General features: G+C 47.1%; 1 protein-coding gene across 1 annotated transcript in view; it reads right to left on the bottom strand.

Moving 5' to 3' along the window:
• HSPD1 (heat shock protein family D (Hsp60) member 1) overlaps positions 1 to 22,478 on the bottom strand; it is a 163,676-nt gene that overhangs the window by 132,747 nt on the left and 8,451 nt on the right. Inside the window, exons 3-5 of the mRNA XM_073558160.1 lie at positions 19,772 to 20,024; positions 9,968 to 10,050; positions 1,437 to 1,532 (exon numbers count right to left, since the gene is read on the bottom strand). Coding sequence (XP_073414261.1) covers positions 1,437 to 1,532; positions 9,968 to 10,050; positions 19,772 to 20,024 — 432 coding nt within the window. The remainder of the gene's footprint in view (positions 1 to 1,436; positions 1,533 to 9,967; positions 10,051 to 19,771; positions 20,025 to 22,478) is intronic.

The raw sequence follows: 22,478 nt of genomic DNA on the forward strand, positions 1-22,478 counted from the left end.
ACAGACCTTCACTACAATCGGTGGTTAGTATCTTAGGCTTGGAGTGCAGCGCTTACAAGCTCTTTTCTACAGACTGTATAGCCCGCCAATGTACAAGTTGTTATCAGTACTCAAGTTGATTTGCCGTGTTGGCACTTTGCGATAAGTGGGTTTTGGATTGCAGTTTAGGCACTCGGTCTCTAAAAGGGTCGCCATCCCTGGCATAGGGTAATACTATTCAATAACAAACTGCCAGAGGCAAATTAACTAAAGAATGCCATAAAAGATTAATCTTTATTTAAACCAATTAAAAGGAACAAACGTGCAAGAGTATGGTAGTCACACTACAGGCATAAAGATACTCTGTTGGAAAAGGTAAGGCGGGTGGAGGACTGGTGAGCAATCACTACTCGGATACCAGATTCAGACTCATTAGTTCATTGGGGAATTACAACCAATCACTGTGAACGTGTCAATGCTGGGGTACAATTCCCCAGACTCATTCATCACTGCACTAGTGTATGACACATTTACAAAATCACTGCTGAGGTACAACTACCCAGACTCCGTAGTCAGACAACAGATGCTACTCCATGCGTCTCAACAGCTCAGAGTATTGCAGTTCCTAATCATTTATTTATTTTATGCAGCTGCGGACAGAGACATATAATATCAAAGCGCGTGACTACCTAATTAGAGATTGCTATATAAAGTTAGTAGCCAATAGCCTCCCCTACAAATGATTAAGGAACTACACTACTCTGAGCTATTGAGATGTATGTGGTGGCATCTGCTGTCTGACTAACTGTATCCAAGCAGTGATTAACTATAATTATCTGTCTGCAACAAGGTGCCCTAGTGTGAAATCTGAGTAAATGTACCCCAGGAGTGACTGGTTCACAGTGATTGGTTGTAATCCCCCCCCCCAGTGGACTAAGGAGTCTGAATCTGGTATCCTGGTAGTGATTGCTCACTAGACACACACACACACACCTTTTCCTACCAAGTGTCTCTATACCCGGATTGTACAACTACCATACCTCATGTGTTTTTAAAATTGCACGCTCATTCCTATTAATTGATTCATTTAAAAAGATTAAGCTCTTATAGTAATCTTTAGCTAGGAATTTTTGACTACCTTTTAAATGTTTGGCATTTTCACACCAGTTTCTCCCACCTCTGTCAATGGGGGCATAACGCCATAGTTTGACCAATTCATGTCTAGCTGTAGCCTTATTTATGCCAGTGACTGGAGTAAGACTGGTGCATGCCACTTGTCAGACGCTCCAGCTTTACGAAGAAGAAATGCACCTCTTCACAGAACAGCCGAATTTTGATGAATAGGGAATTGGCTTATACAAGATGTGAACAGGACGTTACTGTAGCAGCTTACAAACAGTAAGTAGACAAGAATCTTTATAATGTTTTTCCTTCCCCGGGTAAAGAAGTACACATACCTTGACAGTTATCACTCCTTTACGACCAACTTTTTTCATAGCATCTGAAATTATTTTGCCAATTTCTTGATCTCCATTAGCAGATATTGTGGCAACCTGTAAAAAAATACAAGGCAAAATAACAAAAACAAAGCTTAAATAAAAGACTCAAAATGAAAAACTCAGGTTAGACATAATGGCCTCTTGATAAGGGGACATTCTGGAGTCAGAAAGATTCAGGAGTGTTGTAGTTGATTATCTGGGTGTCCATCTCCAGTAGGTGTAGACACAAAAATGATGCATGGCAGAACACACGTTCACTCCTTTATAGTCTACTAGCTGAAGAGCCTGGCGCTGCCTGGGCATAGTAACCAACTGTGGTTAGTTATAACAAATTATAATGATTATATTGCACATAAAAACATTTCACATCATATATTCAACACTACAGATTTTCAACACAAATTAACTAAACGATTACCCAAGTATTTATAGTATTTTATTTTCAACTCATTCAAGAGCCTTTTGATAAACATGTTTGGTTTTTCCTTTCGGTGCAAAGATGAACAGATTTTTGGCAGTTCCCACTCTTGAACAGACCACGTAAAGTTGACCATGAGAAAAGCATGGAGACTGCAAATCGATCCCTACTACTTTCAAGGACTGTCCCTGAGCATTGTTAATGGACATTGCAAATAGCAGTTGAACTGGAAGGCGTTTCAAATCAAAAAACAAATCAGATGGAATGAGTGGAATTCTTGGAATGAAAATGTACTCTTTGGCACATTCTGTTTCTGAGCTGTGTATCTAACCCTATCCTGTGTGATAATGTCTGCTGAGCTGTGTACCTAATCCTCTCCTGTGTGATACTTTCTGCTGAGCTGTGCATCTAATCCTATCATGTGTGTTACTGACTGCTCAGCCGTGCATCTAATCCTATCATGTGTGATACTGACTGCAGAGCCGTGTATCTAATCCTATTCTGTGTGATACTGTGTGCTGAGCTGTGTATCTAATCCTATTCTGTGTGATACTGTGTGCTGAGCCGTGTATCTAATCCTATCCTGTGTGATACTGACTGCAGAGCAGTGTATCTATTCCTATCCTGTGTGATACTGACTTCTGAGCAGTGTACCTAATCCTATCCTGTGTAAGGCTAGTTTCACACTAGCGTTTTTGAGCGCAGCGACGGCCCGCGCACGGCCGCCGCTAAGCCCCGCCCCCGCCGGTAGCTCCGCCTACCGGCGCATGACACTGCATGCGCCCTGCGTCCCGTATCTATCACTGGGGGCGCAGGCCGTGCGCAGTATGCGTTTGGCGGCGCATACGTCCTTTTGACGGTGCGCCGACCAGCGCCAAACGCAACCTGCTGCAGTTTGGTTGCGCCGGCGCACCGTCAAAAAGGTGCATGCGCCGCCAAACGCATACTGTGCACGGCCTGCGCCCCCAGTGATAAAGATAGGGGACGCAGGGCGCATGCAGCGTCATGCGCCGGTAGGCGGAGCTACCGGCGGAGGCGCGGCAGGGGCGGGGCTTAGCGGCGGCCGTGCGCAGGCCGTCGCTGCGCTCAAAACCGCTAGTGTGAAACTAGCCTAATACTGACTGCTCAGCCGTGTATCTAATCCTATACTGACTGCTGAGTCGTGTATCTAATCCTATTCTGTGTAATACTGTCTGCTGAGCTGTGTATCTAATCCTATCCTGTGTGATACTGACTGCTGAGCCATGTATCTAATCCTATCCTGTGTGATACTGGGCTCCCCCTGCAGTCTGTTTCAGAGGGTGGTCTGTGTTGGCACAGTAATAAATTGTGTTATTTCCAGCTTTACAGAAGGACGATAACACCATAGAAATAATAATAGGCCAAATTGTTTGGTGAATTGGAACGCGCGGGGTTAAAATTTCACCTCACAACATAGCCTATGACGCTCTCGGAGTCCAGACGTGTGACTGTGCAAAATTTTGTGGCTGTAGCTGCGACGGTGCAGATGCCAATCCTGGACATACATACACACACACACACACACACACACACACACACACTCTGAGCTTTATATATTAGATGGGCCCCATTGGCACATACACCGATCGGATGTAAACACCAAAAGGACCAACAAAGGGGTGCCAGAACAGTAGTAAAGTTAACCCCCAGAGTTTTTTTTTCAGTTTTGCATTTTCATTTTTCACTCCTTCTTCCCAGAGCCTTAACTTTATTTTTCTATCAATAAGGACGTGTGAGGGATTATTTTTTGCGGGACGAGTTGTACTTTTTGAACAACACCATTAGTGTTACCATGTCGTGTACTAGAAAACGGGAATAAAAAAAATCAAGTGCAGTGAAATTGCAAAAAAAAGTGCAATCCCACACTTTGGTTTTTTTTTTTTGCTAAAACGGACCTGCCATTATGGTTCTCCAGGTCATTACCAGTTCTTAGACACCAAATATGTCTAGGTTCTTTTTTTATCTAAGTGGTGAAAAAATATTCAAATGTAAAAAAAAAATTGCAACATTATCCGAGACCAGTGGCAATCCCATTTTTCTTGATCTCGGGTTGGGAGAGGGCTTATTTTTTTGCATGCCGAGCTGATTTTTTTTTTTTTTTTTAAGAATACCATTTTTGTGCAGATACAATCTTTTGATTGCCAGTTATTGCATTTTCATGCAATGTCGCTGCAAACAAACAATAAAATAATATTAATTCTGGCGTTTTGACTTAACTTTTTCTCTCACTACGCCATTCAGCGATCAGGTAAATCTTTTTTTATTGATAGATCAGGCGATTCTGAACACGGCGATACCAAATAGGTGTATGTTTCATTTTTTTATTTTGAATGGGGTGAAAGGGGAGTGATTTGAACTTTTTTTTATGTTTTTAAAAACATTTTTCCATGGTGGACTAGAAGCTGCCATAGCCCGATCCGCTCTGCTACATAGAGGCGATTGTCAGATCACCTCTATGTAGTAGAATTGCTGACTTGCTATGAGCGCCCACCACTAGTTAATAGGCGCAGGTGGATCGCGAGCCATCCACTTCTATTGCAGATTGCAGGCACATGTCAGTTATTTAAAACAGCTGATACGTCCCGGAAAAGATGTGGGCTCATCGCGGGAGCCCACATCAAAGGGAGGGAGTCCGACATTAGCGTTAATGTATGCCCGATGTCGGAAGGGGGTTAAAGCAGCACCCTAATCAATATGGTCACTGTCATATCATGTCTATAGGGTCGACATCAACTGTTCTTTACACGGTAACCTGCAGTCTCCATCTACCCTGTAGATATAAAATGGGGAAGCATGTGTATGCAATCAAGTTACTCCAATCACTAACCAGCCACAGTGAGGAAGAAAGGGGTCTGTGAGCTAACTAATCTGGAAATTTCTCTTGATATGTAACAGTCTTAAAACAAAAAGATCTTTAAAGTGCATTTATAACAAACAGAAGTGTAAAGCATGGCCAACAATAACACCAAAATCTGTTTGGTGTACAGGGTAATTTATTTTCCATATTTCATTTGACTGCTGTCAGCCCAGACTGATCAAAATTCAACCGCATGGAATCATCCAAAACACCTTTGGTTATATAAATCACACACTCTCTCAAAGTAGCTCAAAGAGAAACTCATTTTTTGCATAATTAAGTACATGTGTAAAAATAGGGATTTTTGTGTACTCACCGTAAAAAATCCTTTTCTCCAAGCCAATCATTGGGGGACACAGACCCACAAAAAAAGGAAGGTTGTCTAGGTGCGGTGATAGATGCGCATGGACACAGGCTTCCCGGTACTAATCATGGTGGAAATCACATCGTGAGGGAAACCAGCCTGAGCTAAAAACCAGGATTCAAACGGCCACGCCGTCAAAGACAGGACCCCGGAGTTCTGGTGGTAAATTGCGCCCTGCAAGAGTAGATCCATATTATATGAAAGTGGTGACTAGTTGTATTAGTTCTGCATACCATGCTCAGCGCGGCCAGTCTAGCACGACTAGGATCACTGGCACTACATCCGCTCTGATCCTCTTGATGACCCTCGGAAACAACGGAAGGGGGGGGGGGGGGGGGGGGAAGAGATGTGCAGGAGCCGGTACCGGAGCTATGGCGGAACTAGAGCGTCCGCTACGATTGTGCAAGGATCGCGCGATCGGAAAATGAACTGAGGAACCTTGTTGTTTAGTCTTGAGGCCATGAGATCCACATCTCCAACGATGACAAATCTGCTGAAAGAGTTCCGGATGAAGAGACCACCTCCCCGAGGCAATGCCTTGGTGACCGAGAAAATCTATCTTCTAATATTCCCAAGCCCGGGATGTGGCTTGCAGAGATGGGCGAATGGTTGGTCTCGGCCCTATAGAAGATGAAACTCACTTAGTGCATGGCCATCCTGCCCCGAAAACCTCCCTGACTGTTGATATACGCTACAGCCGTGGCGTTGTCAGATTGAGACCTGATGGGGAGACCTACGAAGAGTTGGTGAAAACTCTTTAGAGCTAATCTGATTGTTCTTATCTCCCAAAGTTAATGGGGAGACGTGTCTCTCGGGTTGACCAATGACCTTTTGCCGTGAGGTGACGAGGGACCGCACCCCAACTGAGGAGACTTGCGTCGGAGGTTACTACCAACCATCTTACTGTGGGTAAAGACATCCCTTGTTTCAGGGAGGACCTCGGTGTCTATTCCTGGAGGGCTTGACTGTCCCGCAGGGACGGAGGAATCCGACGGTCCAGGGAGAACGGGTTCTCGTCCCAAGCTAACAGCAATACATGTTGTAAGGGATGGAGGTGGAACTGTGCAAAGGGAACCGCTTCCATCGCTGCCACCATCCTTCCGAGAACACTCATGCTGAAACAAATGGAGAGAGAAACTGGTTGAGGAAGAGGCCGCTCTGCTTGTTGTAAGGCTTGGGTCTCTCCTGGAGGGAGAGTGGTGAATCCGCAGGAAGTGTGAGCCGGTCCTGGGAGAGACTTTTTGCAGTCTTCCACCCTAGGCAGGAAAGAGTATTTACTGTTATCCACAGATTCCTTGCAGACTGGAAGGGACGGACCCTTGATGAGCAGGTCGTCCAGATACGGTAACAGTACCACTCCCAGAGGGTGAAGAATGGGCATGATAGCCTCCATGACCTTGGTAAAGACCCTGGGAGCGGTGGCGAGTCTGAAGGGCAAGGCCACGAACTGGAAGTGTTCCTCGTGAGTTGCAAAACGCAGGAACTACTGGAGGGACGGGCAGATCGGAATGTGAAGGCAAGCGTTCTTGACGTCGATGGATGCTAGGAACTGTCCCTTTCCATGGAAGCGACAACTGATCGGAGAGTTTCCATTTGGAATCGCCGTACCGTGACAAGGTGATTAACAATTGAGATCCAGAGATGGGTCGCATGGACCCGTCCTCTTTTAGAACCACAAAAGGACTGAATAAGATCTCCTGAACCCTTTGTGAAGGGGGACCGGAATGATGACTCCGTCCCTTAGAAGAGCCTGAACAGCCCGAAGGAAGGCTCTTGTCTGTCTCTTGGAGGAAGAGGAAAGGAGAACTCAAGTTGGAGGGGGGGGGGGGGGGGGGGGGGGGGAAGAAATTGTATATTATATCCGAAGAATACCAGCTTCCTGAGCCATTTGTCGTCATTAGGTAGATCTATGAGAGCTGTCTCCCCTAGATCCAGAATCCCTAGGCCTGGGTTTCCAAGAACGGTTAGATCTGTATGAGATCTGGGAGCCTCTGTCTCCGCGCAGGGACAGACCTGATCCGAAAGAGAAGGTAGAGGAGGACCAACTGGAATTGTTGTGAGAAAATCGAAACACGTCGGCTGTTGGAGCGAAAACAGCCGAACAGCCCTTTGTTGAGGAAGGAATTCACTTGTCTTTTCCCCTCCCCCGGTAATATCAGAAATGAGCTGGTCCAGTCTCTCTCCAAAAAGATGACCCACTTGAAAAAGGGGGGGGGAGAAGTCAACAAACTTTTAGATGTGGCATCCGCCCACCAGCCAGAGAGGCCTGGGGCTCTTCTAATGGAGATCGCATTAGCGGCAGTATGAGCCGCGCAATTGGCGGCCTGAAAAAAAAAAAAGAAGAGTCTACTACAAATTTTGCTGCGTGAATCATCTGGCTGGCGACAGAGGTTGTCTTCGGAGGAAGATTGGTGCCCTGGAAGGCAGTAATTAGGACTTCTGCCCAAGCGGCCATGCCTTAGTGACCTAAACTGCAGCAAAGGATGGAACAAACGCCGCTCCTGAAGCTTCCAAAAAAATTTGAACGGGCAAGGTAGTCAATTTGATGATCGGAGGGGTTTCTGACCGAGGAACCCTCAGAAACAGATAGGAGCATTGAGGAAGCAAGACGCGGTACAGGAGGGTCCACCGTAGGGATCTGTAATCGATCCTTCATTAGGTCTGGATCAAAAGGGTATTTAGCCAGAGTAAACTTTTGCCCAGTGAACCACTTATGGCTGATCCCCATGATACTGGACGGCTGGTAAATAACCAGCGCACACGCTTATTCCTTAAATGAGGACTGCTGAAGCGGGAATATTTTCCGCATTCAACCTCAGAATCCTGTTGACTGATTCTATAAGAGAATCAAGCGACTCTTGATCAGTTGGGGGATTCTGAGGGGCTGACATGACAGATACAAATTCAGAGTTATGCTCGCTGTGAACCTCAGGAGAGGGCGAGCGAGAGACCGGAGTCGCTGATGCGTGAACGCGACTAGGGGACTCGCCATGAGCCCACTTTGGCATAGACAGTCCTCCCGGAGGGGGAATATAGCCTTGGTCAAAGGCTCCACCGACCGTGACAGGGGCGCAGCCCACTCGGGGGTACCAGACGCAGGAGGCCCGTCAGCAGCGGCTGCGAGGGACGTTGGAGCGCAGGTTAGGGCGCGGTTCGGGCCGCGGTCCGTGCATAACGGATTAGCTTGAGCACTGGAGGAGTCACGCTCGCTGTGGTAAGGCCGACTTGCAGGTAGTACACACTGTAGAAAAGTGCAGTGTGCTTCTTAGCGGCCCGTTTAGCCTCCTGTGAGTGAGGCATAGCGCTCCAGAAAGGGTTAAAGGCAGAGTCTGACTGCAGCTGAAGGGAATGTGCCGGGAAGGGGTTAAGATTTAATCTGAGGGCAGATGCAGCTTATCCACGGTCCTGTGTTATGTTCCCCGGGAGGAAAACGGTGGCCCTGTGGCGTCACCCGGAATTCGGCTGCTCCTGAAAGGGTTAACTGCAGCAGAGGTAACAGACATGGCCCCCGTGATTAGAATTACACGTCTCGTTTGGAATGAGAGGCGCCAAGAGGAGGCGGCGCTATTCAAATTGCAGCCTAGTAGGCCGGAAAAGCCGGGGTTTAAATTTCTGCCCTCCCCGTGGTAAGCTCCGGGCGGGGGGGGGCCGCGACCAGGCGCCAGTGTACCGCCGCTGACACCAAGTCAGCGCTTCTCCCGGGGACAAGGACCCGACCCCATACCTCCACTCCTGTGCTCAGTCAGGTCGTCGCTGTCCAGGATCTTTCAGTCTCATCCTCCAGGCAATGTAGCAGAGCTGGAGGTTTTACAGGGGGGTATTGCTCAATCGATCCACCCTCTGGGTAGGGGGACGGAGAGCTCTGGGGTTGATTCAGGGCATCCGAAAAAGCGCTGTTCAGGTCTGCTCCATGCACTCCTGTGCTACGTCCTGTTGCGCTTGCCCTCGTATCCGTGGAGTACCGACCATAAGGGAACCATCGTCAGAGGAATCAGCTCCATTCATCGCAGGAAAGTGTACGTGAAGGGTCACTCCACGGTGCTTGCCTGTTGTTGGTTCGGGGGAGAGCGGGCCGTAGAAAGGAACCGTCGCCCCCTTCACTCCGTTAATTAAAAAATAAAAATTTACAGAAAATTTAAAAAATAAAATAAAAACGGTGGGGTCTGAAACCAGACCCAAGTGCCTCCTACAGACACTAGGTAAGAACTGGGGAATCTCAGCCAGCGAGAGGGTGCATACTGCAGGGGAGGAGCTAACTTTTTCTGGTTTACTTAGTGTCCTCCTAGTGGCCAGCAGCATAACACCCACGGTCTCTGTGTCCCCCAAAGAGGCGTAGGAGAAAGAATCTTTGTAATATCGCTTTTTCGTGAAACCCGCTTTCCCACCCCACCCCCGACCTTAGCGAAATTCTAAATATTTTTTTCATTACTGAGATTTGGAGAGGACCGTTGGTGCTCAAAAAGTTCTATAGATCTATGAAGAAATGTAATGGTCATTTCAGACAAACTTGCAGGAGAATGTTTGTGCCTGTTTCTCCCTCCTCTTCACAATAAAATTATATATGCACACACTGCCATCTTCTAATCTCAGTTATATGAAAACCTGTCTTCACTAAATACAAATGTTACCCATAAATTGGGAGTCACATCAATCCTGGTAGAGAAAGAAGCAGATTTCCATTATAAAATGTATATTACAAAGTTTCTTATGTTCACATGTAATATAGATTTATGAAATACAAATAAAAAATAGTTACTCTAAAATAAAAACAAAAAAAAAAAAAAAAAGTTCCTGTACAGATTTTACTGATACGATTGAAAGCTACTTACTTGTGCAATTTCCTCAGGGGTGGTAACTGGTTTCGAATGTTTCTTCAGGTCTTCAATGACTTTGTCAACTGCCATCATCACACCTGCAGAAAACAAGCGACACACTAATTAGCTAGGAGTCTAAGGCTGGCCATACACAATAGATAGCTGTCGGCTGAGTGATGCTTTGTTTGATCGTTCAGCTGACCGCCATCTCAGTTGGCACACCCATACACAGGAACGGTCCCCAGAGCGCTCATTCTTCATGAGGAAGCAGCCGACTGACACATTGCCAGTGGCCTATGCTCAGGGAGAACAATGATCAGCAGTCCAAAGTAGGATTGAACGCTTTTGACCAGTGCCCAAACTGTGCCTAAACTGTGCCTAAAAGCCTTGCCCACAGGCCACCCTGAAGCATGAAAATCTCATTAAGTGAAAACAGCAAATACAGATTAAAACACCCACAAGGCGGATTTCATCAACTCAGGTATCATTTTAATCAGTATAACGGGCACCAAGTCGACAAGTGTCTGTACTTCACGGAGCAAAGTGAAGTACAAAGTGAGTTTTTCCTACTCTGATGACCCTTAATCATGTTCTGCCCCCACCTATGAGAACTCCTCTGCAGTGCATGTGTTGTTTGTGCATAAGGCCTGTTTCACACTTCCGTTTTTTCAAATCCGTCAAAATCCGTTGGTTTCCGTAAAAAAACGGATCCGCCATTTTTTTTCAGGATCCGTTTTTTTGTCCCATAGACTTCCATTAGCGGTTACCGCGGATCCGTCAAAAAAAATGGATCAGTTTTTAAAAAACGGATCCGTTTGCATCAGTTTCCGTCAAAAAAACGGAAACGGATCCGTTTGGCGGACACAAAAACGGAAGTGTGAAACAGGCCTAAGCTCTCCCAGGAATCGTGTGAGAGTAGTGTCCAGCCAATCAGCGGCCTCTTCGCTCCTTCGGAGAAAACGGACATCTGGTGGAAGCGCGAGAGAAATTGTTCTTGTATCCAGTGAGATATTGATTAAAATAATTTGTGCTGAGCACTGATATAGAAATAACACGGTCGTACCTGGTATGTATGTGTGTAAGTCCTAGTTCTGCAGGATTAGATTTTATTATTTTTTTTAACATTATAACCTGGGCTGGTGTTAATCAGGTGTGTCAGTCTGCTGGATGGAGCAGATTCGAGTATCCTGAAGTTGGTGAGTGTCCAGCCAAAATGTGAGCTGCACCTGGAAGACATTTTCAGGGGAGTGGGCTCCTTCTGAATGGACACTGCATGATTCAGTTGGGAAAACTGAGTAGCCCGTTTGTGGGAGCTGCAAATAATGTGGAAGCTGCAGCCTGCTCAGAGTGAACGGTGCCTAGAGTTGAACATTTCTGTTTGGCACTGGAAGGTGCAGAAGGTGCAGGAGCACAAGCTGAAGGGGATACGGAGACTGTGTATGAAGTCTGCTCCAGGAAAAAGGACCAATCTAGTCGGGTGAGCCTGCAATTACATATTTGCCCTGCTATATTAACTGCTTATTGTCCGTGATACCTTTGTGCCAAGAAGAGGTTTTTAGTTTTCAATATCTTGGGAGTTTTATGAAAACAAAAAGTGCACGTTTAGACCAATCTGCAGTGTCTGTGTGAACGCTATCTAATGCATGAATCCATACAATGCATACTGTCCATATATATAGCGAGATTTAGATATATCTAAATCGCTGCAGAGATGTATGATAACAGACGGTCAGTCATCACGTCTCAAAAAACGTTTTGTTTTTTCCTCTCCTTCCTAGAGACTTTATTTTTCTACCCACATAGACACGATTTTTCTTTTTTGCAGAATGAGGTGGAGTTTTGAATGACACCATTAACTTTACCAAATAGTATACTGAAAAAACATGAAAGAAAATTAAACCAAAAACAACAATTCTGACATTGTTTTGTTGAATTTGACACTTCATTCCCTTTAGGCCGGGGTCACACTACAGAGAAATACGGACGAGTGAGAGGGGCTAAAACAACGCATTGCACACGGACCAATGATTCTCTGTGGGGCAGCTCCCATCAGCCGTATATTTCTCAGCCAAATTTTACGGGCGGAGACAATTGCAGCATGGGCGTTGTGGGCAGTGTGATCTCTGGGTAATTATATGTGACTGTATATTGCATGTTTTTTCTTTCCATCTGAACAGCACGAGAGTAAGACTTGGGCATCATGGATTAACCCTATATAGTCGAATGGGGAGCATTCCTTTATTATTTGCTGTCAGTGTTTTTCAGCTTTGATACATTGCTATTTTTTGTGAGTGCACCTATTATCTGGGTATTATGGATTAACCCTATTTAGTCCAATAAGGAGCACTCTATTATTAGCTGCTAGTACTATTCAGCTCTGATATACATTTCTATCTTTGTGAGTGCTCCCATTCCACATGTTTTCTTCTCCTGCTGAGTAGTGATTTATCACTTTCACGTATTACCCTTTATTCATTTGAGCATAAATTTGCATTTCATCATGATTATGTATCCACTAGTTTGCATGTCTTTTCACTTGTTTTTAATGTTTTATTGTGCACATTTGCCTGTTTGGTATATGTATGTCTAATAAAAGCCTTTCTTGATATGGAGTCATGCTGTGAGTTCACGTTTTTCTGTACTTTTCTACTTTTGATGCTGTGATTGTCAGCGTATTACGGCCAAAATACGCCAATTCAAGTCAACGGTGGCGAGAAAAATACAGATTACACATGGACCAGACGTGTGACTTGTGAGAAACACGCACCGGTGTCCTTTAACAAAAGCCGGCAATTACCGTATTTTTCCGACCATAAGACGCACTTTTTTCCCCAAAAAATTTTTTGGGGAAAGTGGGGGGGTGCGTCTTATGGTCGCAATACACGGTCTAACCTGGTGGCAGCGGGCGGCGCTCTGCGGTGCGGTGGTGGCAGCGGGCTGTGCTCCGGTGCAGGAGCGGCGGCTCCGCCGGCATTTCTTCGCAGCCCGGAGGCCCCCGCAATTCCCTTGCTGGCCGCCGCCATGTTGCGGTGGCCTCCGGGAGCATGGATGCCAGGAAGATGGCCGCCGGTCCGGGGACGGTGCATGCGCGGGATCAGATCTCGTCCCGAGATCACGTTGCCGAGATTTGAATCTCATCCCCCGAGATCTCGGGACGAGATCTGATCCCACGCATGCGCCGTCCCCGGACCGGCGGCCATGCTCCCGGAGGGAACTGCGGGGGCCTCCGGGCTGCGAAGAAATGCCGGCGGAGCAGCCACCCCTGCACCGGAGCACAGCCCGCTGCCACCATCGCACCGCAGAGCGCCGCCCGCTGCCACCACCGCAGAGAGCCCACCTGCCCCTGCCCTGCTGCCACCACCGCAGAGCCCACCTGCCCCAGCACAGCTGCCCCTGCCTCAGCACTGCTGCCCCAGCACAGCTGTCTCTACCCCAGCACAGCTGCCCCTGCACAGCTGCCACCACCGCAGAGCCCACCTGCCCCAGCACTGCTGCCCCTGCCCCAGCACAGCTGCCACCACTGCAGAGCCCACCTGCCCTAGCACTGCTGCCCCTGCACAGCTGCCCCTGCCCCATCACAACCAACCTGCCCCAGCACGAGCCTGGACCACTGAATGACCCCTGTGACTACTTCTCCACCTGTGCCGGATCCCTTCCCAGGTAAGCTGAATTCGGACTGTAAGACGGACCCCCATTTGACACTTTCTTTTCCCCTATTTTCCTACTGAAAATTGGGGTGCGTCTTATGGTCCGGTGCGTCTTATAGTCCGAAAAATACGGTAATTTTGCAATTCAGTAAAATCACACTGACAGGTTTAATAAAGAAACGATATATACCGATAGAATGCACACATACATTAAAAATTATCTCTCTCTATACTGTATGTCTATAGCTATTCTTTCGTTTGTGTTTAACCTGTCATTGGGCTCCACTACATGTCCATTTTGCAAGCCAGCGAGAAAATCTTGGCATATGGATGTCATACGGATGTTTACATGCTCAAAAAAACGGAGCCACACCTTGACAACGGATGAAATATGGATCACTGTTCATGGAACATTTCTGCGTATTACGACCGTAAAAGATGGATTTTTGGTTCTTACCGTAAAATCTCTTTCTTGGAGCCTTCATTGGGGGACACAGATTACCATTGGTGTATGCTGCTGCTGCTGCTAGGAGGCTGACACTATGCAAAAACAAGAGAATTGGCTCCTCCCCGGCAGTATACACCCACCGACAGATACCAAGTACCTCAGTTGGTGAGAAAGCAGTAGGAGAAGCCACGGAACTTTAAACATATGTACCAACCCAACAAGGAGCTCAAAGCCCAACACGGTACAACTTAAACAGGGAGGGTGCTGTGTCCCCCAATGAAGGCTCCAAGAAAGATTTTACGGTAAGAACCAAAAATCCATCTCTCTTTATCGCCTTATTGGGGGACACAGATTACCATGGGACGTTCCAAAGCAGTCCCAAGGGCGGGAACAGCAAAAAGGAACGAAAGAACCGGAAAGGCTTAGGTCGGACGGACGGTGAGCCACCGCCGCCTGCAGAACCTTCCTACCAACAACTGCATCAGACGAGACCTGGGTATGAACCCTGTAGAACCTCACCAAAGTGAGAAAGGACAACCAGGTCGCGGCCCTGCAAATCTGTAAAGCCGAAGCCTGGTGACGCACAGCCCAAGAAGCTGCCACAGCCTGGGTAGAGAGGGCTCTCACTCCCGGAGGGTGCCGCTTGTCCTGAAGTCGGTACACTTCCAGAATGGTAGAACGAATCCAGCAAGCCATCGTGGATTTGGACGCCGGAACCCTTTCCGGCGACCTTCATAGAAGACTAGCAAGGAATCGGATTGACGAAAAGAAGCAGTCCTGGCGAGATAAGCACGCAAGGCTCTGACTACATCTAGGTTTGTGGAGGGACTTCTCAATAGGGTGAGATGGAGCCGGGCAAAAAGATGTAAGAACGATATCCTCATTGATGTGGAAAGAGGATACGACCTTTGGGAGAAAGGAAGGAATGAGTCTGAGAATGACCTTATCCTGATGGAGAATCAGGTACGGGGAACGGCATGACAAGGCCGCCAATTCAGAAACTCTTCTGATGGATGTAATGGCAATCAAGAAAGTTACCTTCCACGAGAGAAGGGATAAAGGAATGTCCTGGATAGGCTCGAACGGCGCCTTTTGGAGAGCGCTAAGGACGAGATTGAGATCCCACGGATCTATCGGCGAATGATGCGGAGGAGCCACATCGGCGACCCCTTGGAGAAAAAAGTCTTAACCTGCGGTAAGGCCGCCAGCTCTCTTTGGGAGAGGACAGACAGGGCGGAGATCTGGCCCTTGAGGGTACTGAGGGACAGACCCGCATGTAAACCAGACTGGAGGAACCCCAGAATAGAAGGAATGGAAAAGGACATAGGAAAGACTTTTTACCGTCGCACCAACGGAAAAAAGGTCTTCCAGCACCTATGGTAAATGCGGGAAGAGGCCGGTTTTCTGGCTTTGATCATAGTCTGAATCACCTGGTCAGACAAGCCTGATTCTCTCCGGATCGCGGCCTCAAGGGCCATGCTGTTAAATTTAGAGACTGAGAATTCTCGTGGTAAAGGGGGCCTTGCGAGAGAAGATCCGGACGGTCTGGAAGCCTCCAGGGAACGTCCGCGAGCATGTTCACCAGCTCCGCGTACCAAGGGCTTCTTGGCCAGTCTGGGGCCACCAGAATCACTGGTACGCCTTCCGATTTTATCTTTTTGACCACTCGAGGGATCAAGGCAAGAGGCGGAAATAGACAAGGAAGTCGGAACTGGGACCACGGAATTATCAGGGCGTCGCAAGAGACGGCTAGAGGGTCCCTGGACCTGGCTACGAACTACGGAACTTTGTGGTTCATCCGAGATGCCATGAGATCGACATCTGGGGTGTCCCAGCGCTGGCATATCTGATGGAAGACTGGAGGAGTGAAGGGCCCATTCGCTTGATGCTAGACCTTGACGACTTAAAGTAGGCCGCCCAATTTTCCACCCCTCGAGTGTGAACGGCGGAGATCGCAGGAACGTGACGTTCTGCCCAGCGCAGTATCTTGGCTACTTCCGCCATTACTTGCTTGCTGCGCGTGGCCCCCTGGTGGTTTATGTATGCCACAGCCGTGGCGTTGTCCGACTGAATGCGGACCGGCTTGCCGAGGAAGAGAGGTTGCCAGTGAAGAAGAGGCAGGAAGATTGCTCTGATCTCCAGAAGATTGATGGGGAGAAGAGCCTCCTGTGGGTTCCACCGGCCTTGAGACATTTTTAGATGGTACACCGCTCCCCACCCTAGAAGGCTGGCATCGGTGGTGATGACTTGCCATTGAAGCGGAAGAAAGGACCGACTCTGGCCTTGCCCACCAAGTCAGGGATTGTTTCACTCTGAGGGGAAGGAGAATGGGATGGTCCAAGGACAGGGAGGTCTTGTCCCAGGCCGAAAGAAGAGCCAACTGGAGGGGACGAAGATGAAATTGTGCAAAGGGCACCGCTTCCATGGAAGCTACCATCTTCCTCAGAACCTTCATGCCGAACCGAAGGGGAATGGGGGTTGGCCGCTTGAGAAGTCGGATCCCTTTGGAAAAAGCTGAAAATCTCTCCTTTGGAAGAAACACACGGGCTAGATTTGTGTCGAATTCCATGCCTAGGAAGGTCAGGAGCTGTGTGGGGATCAAAATGGACTTTCCTTTGTTGATTATCCACCCAAGACGGCAAAGAGTGTCTAGGACTATCTGAAGACTCTGAAGACAGTCTTGCCGGAACGATCCCTTGATCAAAAGGTCGTCCAGATAAGGGATGATGAGGATCCCCCTGGAGCGGAGGATGGCCATGACTGTCGCCATTACCTTCGGGAAAACCCGGGGAGTGGAGGCCAGACCGAAGGGAAGAGCCGTGAACTGGTAGTGGTCTTCCTGAATCGCAAAACGAAGGTATTTCTGATGTTGCAAACACACAGGGATGTGAAGGTAGGCATCCCGTATGTCCACAGAATAGAGAAATTCCTTGTGTTCCATTGAGGCCATCACCGACCGAGGAGACTCCATTCTGAAGTGGAAAATCTTTACTTGGCGATTGAGCAATTTGAGGTCCAGTATTGGCCGAAAAGAACCGTTTTTTGTTTTTTTTTGGGACAACGAAGATACTTAAATAGAAGCCTGAAAATCGTTCGTGTGCGGGAACCGGAACGATCACTCCGGCGGCAAGAAGAGAGGAGACGGCTTGAAAGAATCCTGGAATGTGAGACCGCTGTCTTGGATGTCGGGACAGGAAAAAACATCCCTTTGGCGGAGACGCAAACTCGATCTTGTATCCGGATGTGATGATTTCCCTGACCCAAGCGTCGTTGACAACAAACAGCAGGCGTCCATGAAAAAGGAAAGTCTGCCTCCCACCCTGGAAGAAATTCCAGGTGGGGGTGACCCGTCACTTGGAGGCAAACCGACCGGACTGGGTACCTGACGACCTGGGGTAATGACCTCTAGATCTCCAGCGGGGAGCGGGTTTGTAAGATGGTCTTTTCTGCTCTCGCTCCTTAGAGGCGGAAGGCCGATTTTTGAGGTAGTGTCCGCATGCCATGAGTTTAGGCAAAGGACTCGGCGTACGGCCACTATGTTGCTGTTAGCCCTTGTCACGCACCCAGCTCCATCTAGGGCAGCGGCCAAAACCCGCATGATTAATTTGATCTGCCAGATCCGCCAACTCGTCCTGAGGAGCTGCTGCTAAGATGCCCCTGCGAAGAATCTTTGCCCAAGCAGAGATGACCTTTGCTACCCAGGCAGGTGCGAAAATCGGACAGAGGGAGGCACCAGATGCCTCAAAAATTGATTTCGCTAGAGACTCTATTTGTCTGTCTGTTGGATCCTTAAGTGATGTCCCATCCGGGAGGGATAGGACCATCTTTGAAGCTATGCAACAGACAGGAGGATCCACTTCGGGGGCTTTGGACCATTTTGCGCGTAAATCCGCATCAAAGGAGTACAGGACATCTAAGTACCTGCGCCTGAGAAGCTCTGCTTGGGGTGCTCCCAGTGTTTGGTCAGTGTAGTATCAAACTCTTTATGGTTTGGGAAAGTTTGGGATAGAGGCCTTGCCCGCTTAAATGGAATGGAACATTCCTGAGAAGAGGGCTTGTCTTGTTTAATTTCTAAGGTTTGAAAGATAGCTGAAGGAGGCTATCGACCCTCTTCCGAGTTTTAGACATGCCATCTGCTTCTGAGCTAGATCCTGATTGGGGATCCTCATCTGACCTAGTGTCGTCTCCTGAAGAGGGAGAAGGGCACCTGGGAGAAGCAGTCGGGCCTAGAGAGCTGGAAGACGAGCCAAAGAGAACACGCTTCCTATTAATTCTACTCGATCTGTCCCTCTGAAGGTCGCGGTCACGTGCGAACGACTCACCTTGCGAGGCAGTCAGTGCACAGGTGGCTGTAGAAAGCTGAGGCAAACGTTCTAGGACCTGGACCAGGGACTGAGACACTTTAGTCAGATCAGAGACCGACTGCGACATTGCCACGGCCCACTCTGGGAGAGAAGAGGTACCCTCATCCCGGGAATCTGTGTGCTCCTGAGAGGCTGATATGGCGGAGGGACTGCAGGACGGACAGAGGGGCGACGACTGACCTGAAGGCCACTTCTTTTTACAGCGTGCACAGGCGTAGTGAATAACGGTGGGCTTGAAACAAAGCGCCGTTGAAGGGTTGAACATAGGTGGGATACGTCGTATGGCCGCACTAGATAAGATCAGGGACTGAAGAGGGGAGCTAATTTGCAATAAAGGGCTGAGCTTACCGAGAATATGACGAGCAGCAGGACCCTGAAGTGTCCTCTAAGCAGCGAAGAAGAGAGATTCCAGTCAGGAAACTGGCTGTGAGGTTGAGGAAGGCGGAGCTTGGCGCCGGGACGTGATCGGGCCATGGAGGCTGGGGGGGGGGGGGGGGACCGCTGATGCCGCGCTCCCCGACGTACACAGGCTGTCAGCATGAGGCGCACGGCTGGGAGGAGGGCGGGCATTTTCAATGTTGCTCAGAGACATGTCGGCTGAAGGGAACGGTCAGACTCTTACCTGACGTCCCTGAAAAGGATAACCGCAGGGGCCCTGCGTAACAGTCAGGCCGCTGGGAGAAGACCTCTTACTCTCTGACATGTAGATGACGGCGTTTTCTTGCTGGGAGCGAGGGATAGCCTGCTGACCACCACAGTCTTCCTCTCAGCCCTGTCCCAGGAGAGGGGTGAGGGGTTGTTTTGGCAAGGACCGGCCACCCATCATCCGCACACAACACCGACTGGTGTTAGGGAAAGGTCCTGCCTGCGGTACTGAGAGTTGCGATGTGGGAAATCACCACACTGCTCGCTCAGCCGCCTGATATAGGAAATCAGAGTGAAAACTACACCGTTTCCTGATGTGAAGACCTGAAAGAAATAAGCGAGAAAAGATTAAAAAGTTCGACAAACACCTAAGGAAATAAAAGGATTATTAACTGCGGATCTGAGAAGATCCCGGTCCAACTCCTACAGACACTAAGCACAAACCTGAGGTACTTGGTATCTGTCGGTGGGTGTATACTGCCGAGGAGGAGCCAATTCTCTTGTTTTTGCATAGTGTCAGCCTCCTAGCAGCAGCAGCCTACACCCATGGTAATCTGTGTCCCCCAATAAGGCGATAAAGAAATACGGTCCGTATTTTTATATGTTGTGTCTGACCCCAGCCTTAAATCAGTTCTCACAATTCATGTTTACAGAGTATTAAGTACATCAAATAATATACTATAAAATGTACATGAGCTCAGATTTAGATACCTACCCCTTCTAATTTCCACTGGATTTGCACCTTTGCTGATTTTTTCAAATCCTTCTTTAGCAAAAGCCCTGGCCAGTACAGTGGCTGTAGTTGTGCCATCACCAGCTTCTTCGTTTGTGTTATTAGCCACATCTTGAACCAGTTTAGCACCAATATTCTTGTACTTGTCTTTTAAATCAATGGATTTTGCAACTGTGACACCATCTTTAGTTACTTTTGGACTTCCCCAGCTCTGTTCAATGATAACTGTTCTTCCCTAAGAAAAAAATATGCAATACAATTTAAAAGGCAACTGTATTTTTCAGTAAACTTTTCAGTATAAGCTGTATGTACATGAGGCATAAAAATATTTCTACCCATTATCCTGGTTTTGCAGTTATCCCCAATTTTATTTTGCTTGACTGTAGGATTTTATTTCCATTTTACCCCCCCTTCAAGAAACCATAGCCTGCCAAGATAACAGTATATAGTATAATCAATGGCAATGTATTGCTAATTATGACAATGATTCAAAAGGCAAAAAGCAAATAAAATTTTGACTAGAGTTTCATAGCAATAAGCTTCAACATGTAATCATCTATGCTCAGGGCTGTGGCGAGGGGGTAGTAGGCACCTGCCTACCAGAGGGAGGGGGGGGGGGGGATGACATGGCAGTATGCATGCAGACACCGCACCACTTCGTCCAGCTCTAGGCATCCAGCACAGTGATGGACGGGGCACAGGCATACTGAGGGGGATAGCTAGTGGGAGGATTTTATAGAGCAGGTCGATAAGGATACAGTGATACCAAATGTGTACCTTTATTTTTTTACATAATTTCATTGGAATATTTGTCTCTTGGTTTATTTAGGATTTTTTAAAAAATGTTTTTACACTTTAACCCCTTTACCCCCAAGGGTGGTTTGCTCGTTAATGACCGGGCCAATTTTAACAATTCTGACCACTGTCCCTTTATGAGGTAATAACTCTGAAACGCTTCCATGGATCCCGGTGATTCTGACATTGTTTTCTCGTGACATATTGTACTTCATGTTAGTGGTAAAATTTCATTCATATAACTTGCGCTTGTGAAAAAACAAAAAACAAAAAAAAACAGAAATTTGGCCAAAATCTTGAAACTTCCGCAATTTTCCAACTTTGAATTTTTATGGCCTTAACTCACAGCTATGGCACATACAATACTTAATAATTAACATTTCTCACATGTTTACTTTACATCAGCACAATTTTTGGAACCAAAAAATTTTTTTGTTAGGAAGTTATAAGGGTTAAAAGTTGACTAACGATTTCTCATTTTTACAACACTTTTTTTATTTTTTAGGGACCACATCACATTTGAAGTCACTTTGAGGGGTCTATATGACAGAAAATATCCAAAAGTGACACCATTCTAAAAACTGCACCCCTCAAGGTGCTCAAAAACCACATTCAAGAAGTTTATTAACCCTTCAGGTGCTTCACAGAAATTTTTGAATGTTTTAAAAAAAATGAACATTTAATTTGTTCACAAAAAAATTACTTCAGGCCCAAATTTTTTTAACCTTTACCAAGGGTGACAGGAGAAATTGGACCACAAAAGTTATTGTACAATTTGTCCTGAGTAGGCCGATACCTGATATGTGGGGGTAAACCACTGTTTGGGTGCATGGCAGAGCTCAGAAGGGAAGGAGCGCCATTTGACTTTTTCAACACAGAATTGGCTGGAATTCAGATCGGACGCCATGTCGCGTTTGGAGAGCACCTGATGTGCCTAAACAGTGGAAACCCCCCAATTCTAACTCAAACGGGAAAATGGAAACAACCTTTTTTTAATTTTATTTTTCCCTACTAAAGGGGTGATAAAGGGGGGTTTGATTTACTATATATGGCGGGATTTTATGTTTGGCAGCTGTCACACGCTAAAAGACGCTTTTTATTGCAAAAATATTTTTTGCATCACCACATTTTGAGAGCTATAATTTTTCCATATTTTGACCCACAGAGTCATGTGAGGTCTTATTTTTTGTGGGACGAGTTGATGTTTTTACTGGTATCAATTTTGCGCACGACAATTTTTGATCACTTTTTATTCCGATTTTTGGGAGGCAGAGTGAACAAAAGCCAAGTGAACAAAAGCCATCAATTGATGAATTTTTTTTTTTTTTTTTTTAGGGAGGGGTTTACACCAAATTGATAAGGCAGTTTTATTCTTCTGGTCAGTACGATGGCACCGATACATCATTTTTTTAATGTTTTGGAGCTTTTATACAACGAAAAAAATTTTATATAAAAAATTATTTTTGCATCGCTTTATTCTGCAAGCTATAACTTATTTTTTCGCTGATGACGCTGTATGGCAGCTTATTTTTTGGGGGACAAAATGCATTGCGTTGTTCTGATGGGAGCACATAGGGAACCTCCTCCCTTGTGCAATCTCTTTAATGTTGCTGTCAGCGGAATCAGAGAGGTTAAACGCCCACGATCGGTGCTAGCACCAATCGTAGGCGTTGCTGCAGGGTGACAGCTCTCACACAGAGCTGACACCAGTATCCAACCGCAGCGGCGCTAAGTGTGTGGCCACGCAATCGTGGCGCCATACATACCTAGACATGTCGTGGGACAAATGGATTAAAAGCATCTCTGCAAAAATGGTAAGGAATATTGTTGTTTGTTTTTTTTACCTCTTTTGCATATGACAAGGGCATCGGGGGAATGAGCGAGGTTGTAAGCA

Source organism: Dendrobates tinctorius, unplaced genomic scaffold (genome assembly GCF_039654945.1).
Source record: "Dendrobates tinctorius isolate UK_male_01 unplaced genomic scaffold, ASM3965494v1 ptg000254l, whole genome shotgun sequence".
Taxonomy (NCBI): Eukaryota; Metazoa; Chordata; class Amphibia; order Anura; family Dendrobatidae; genus Dendrobates; species Dendrobates tinctorius.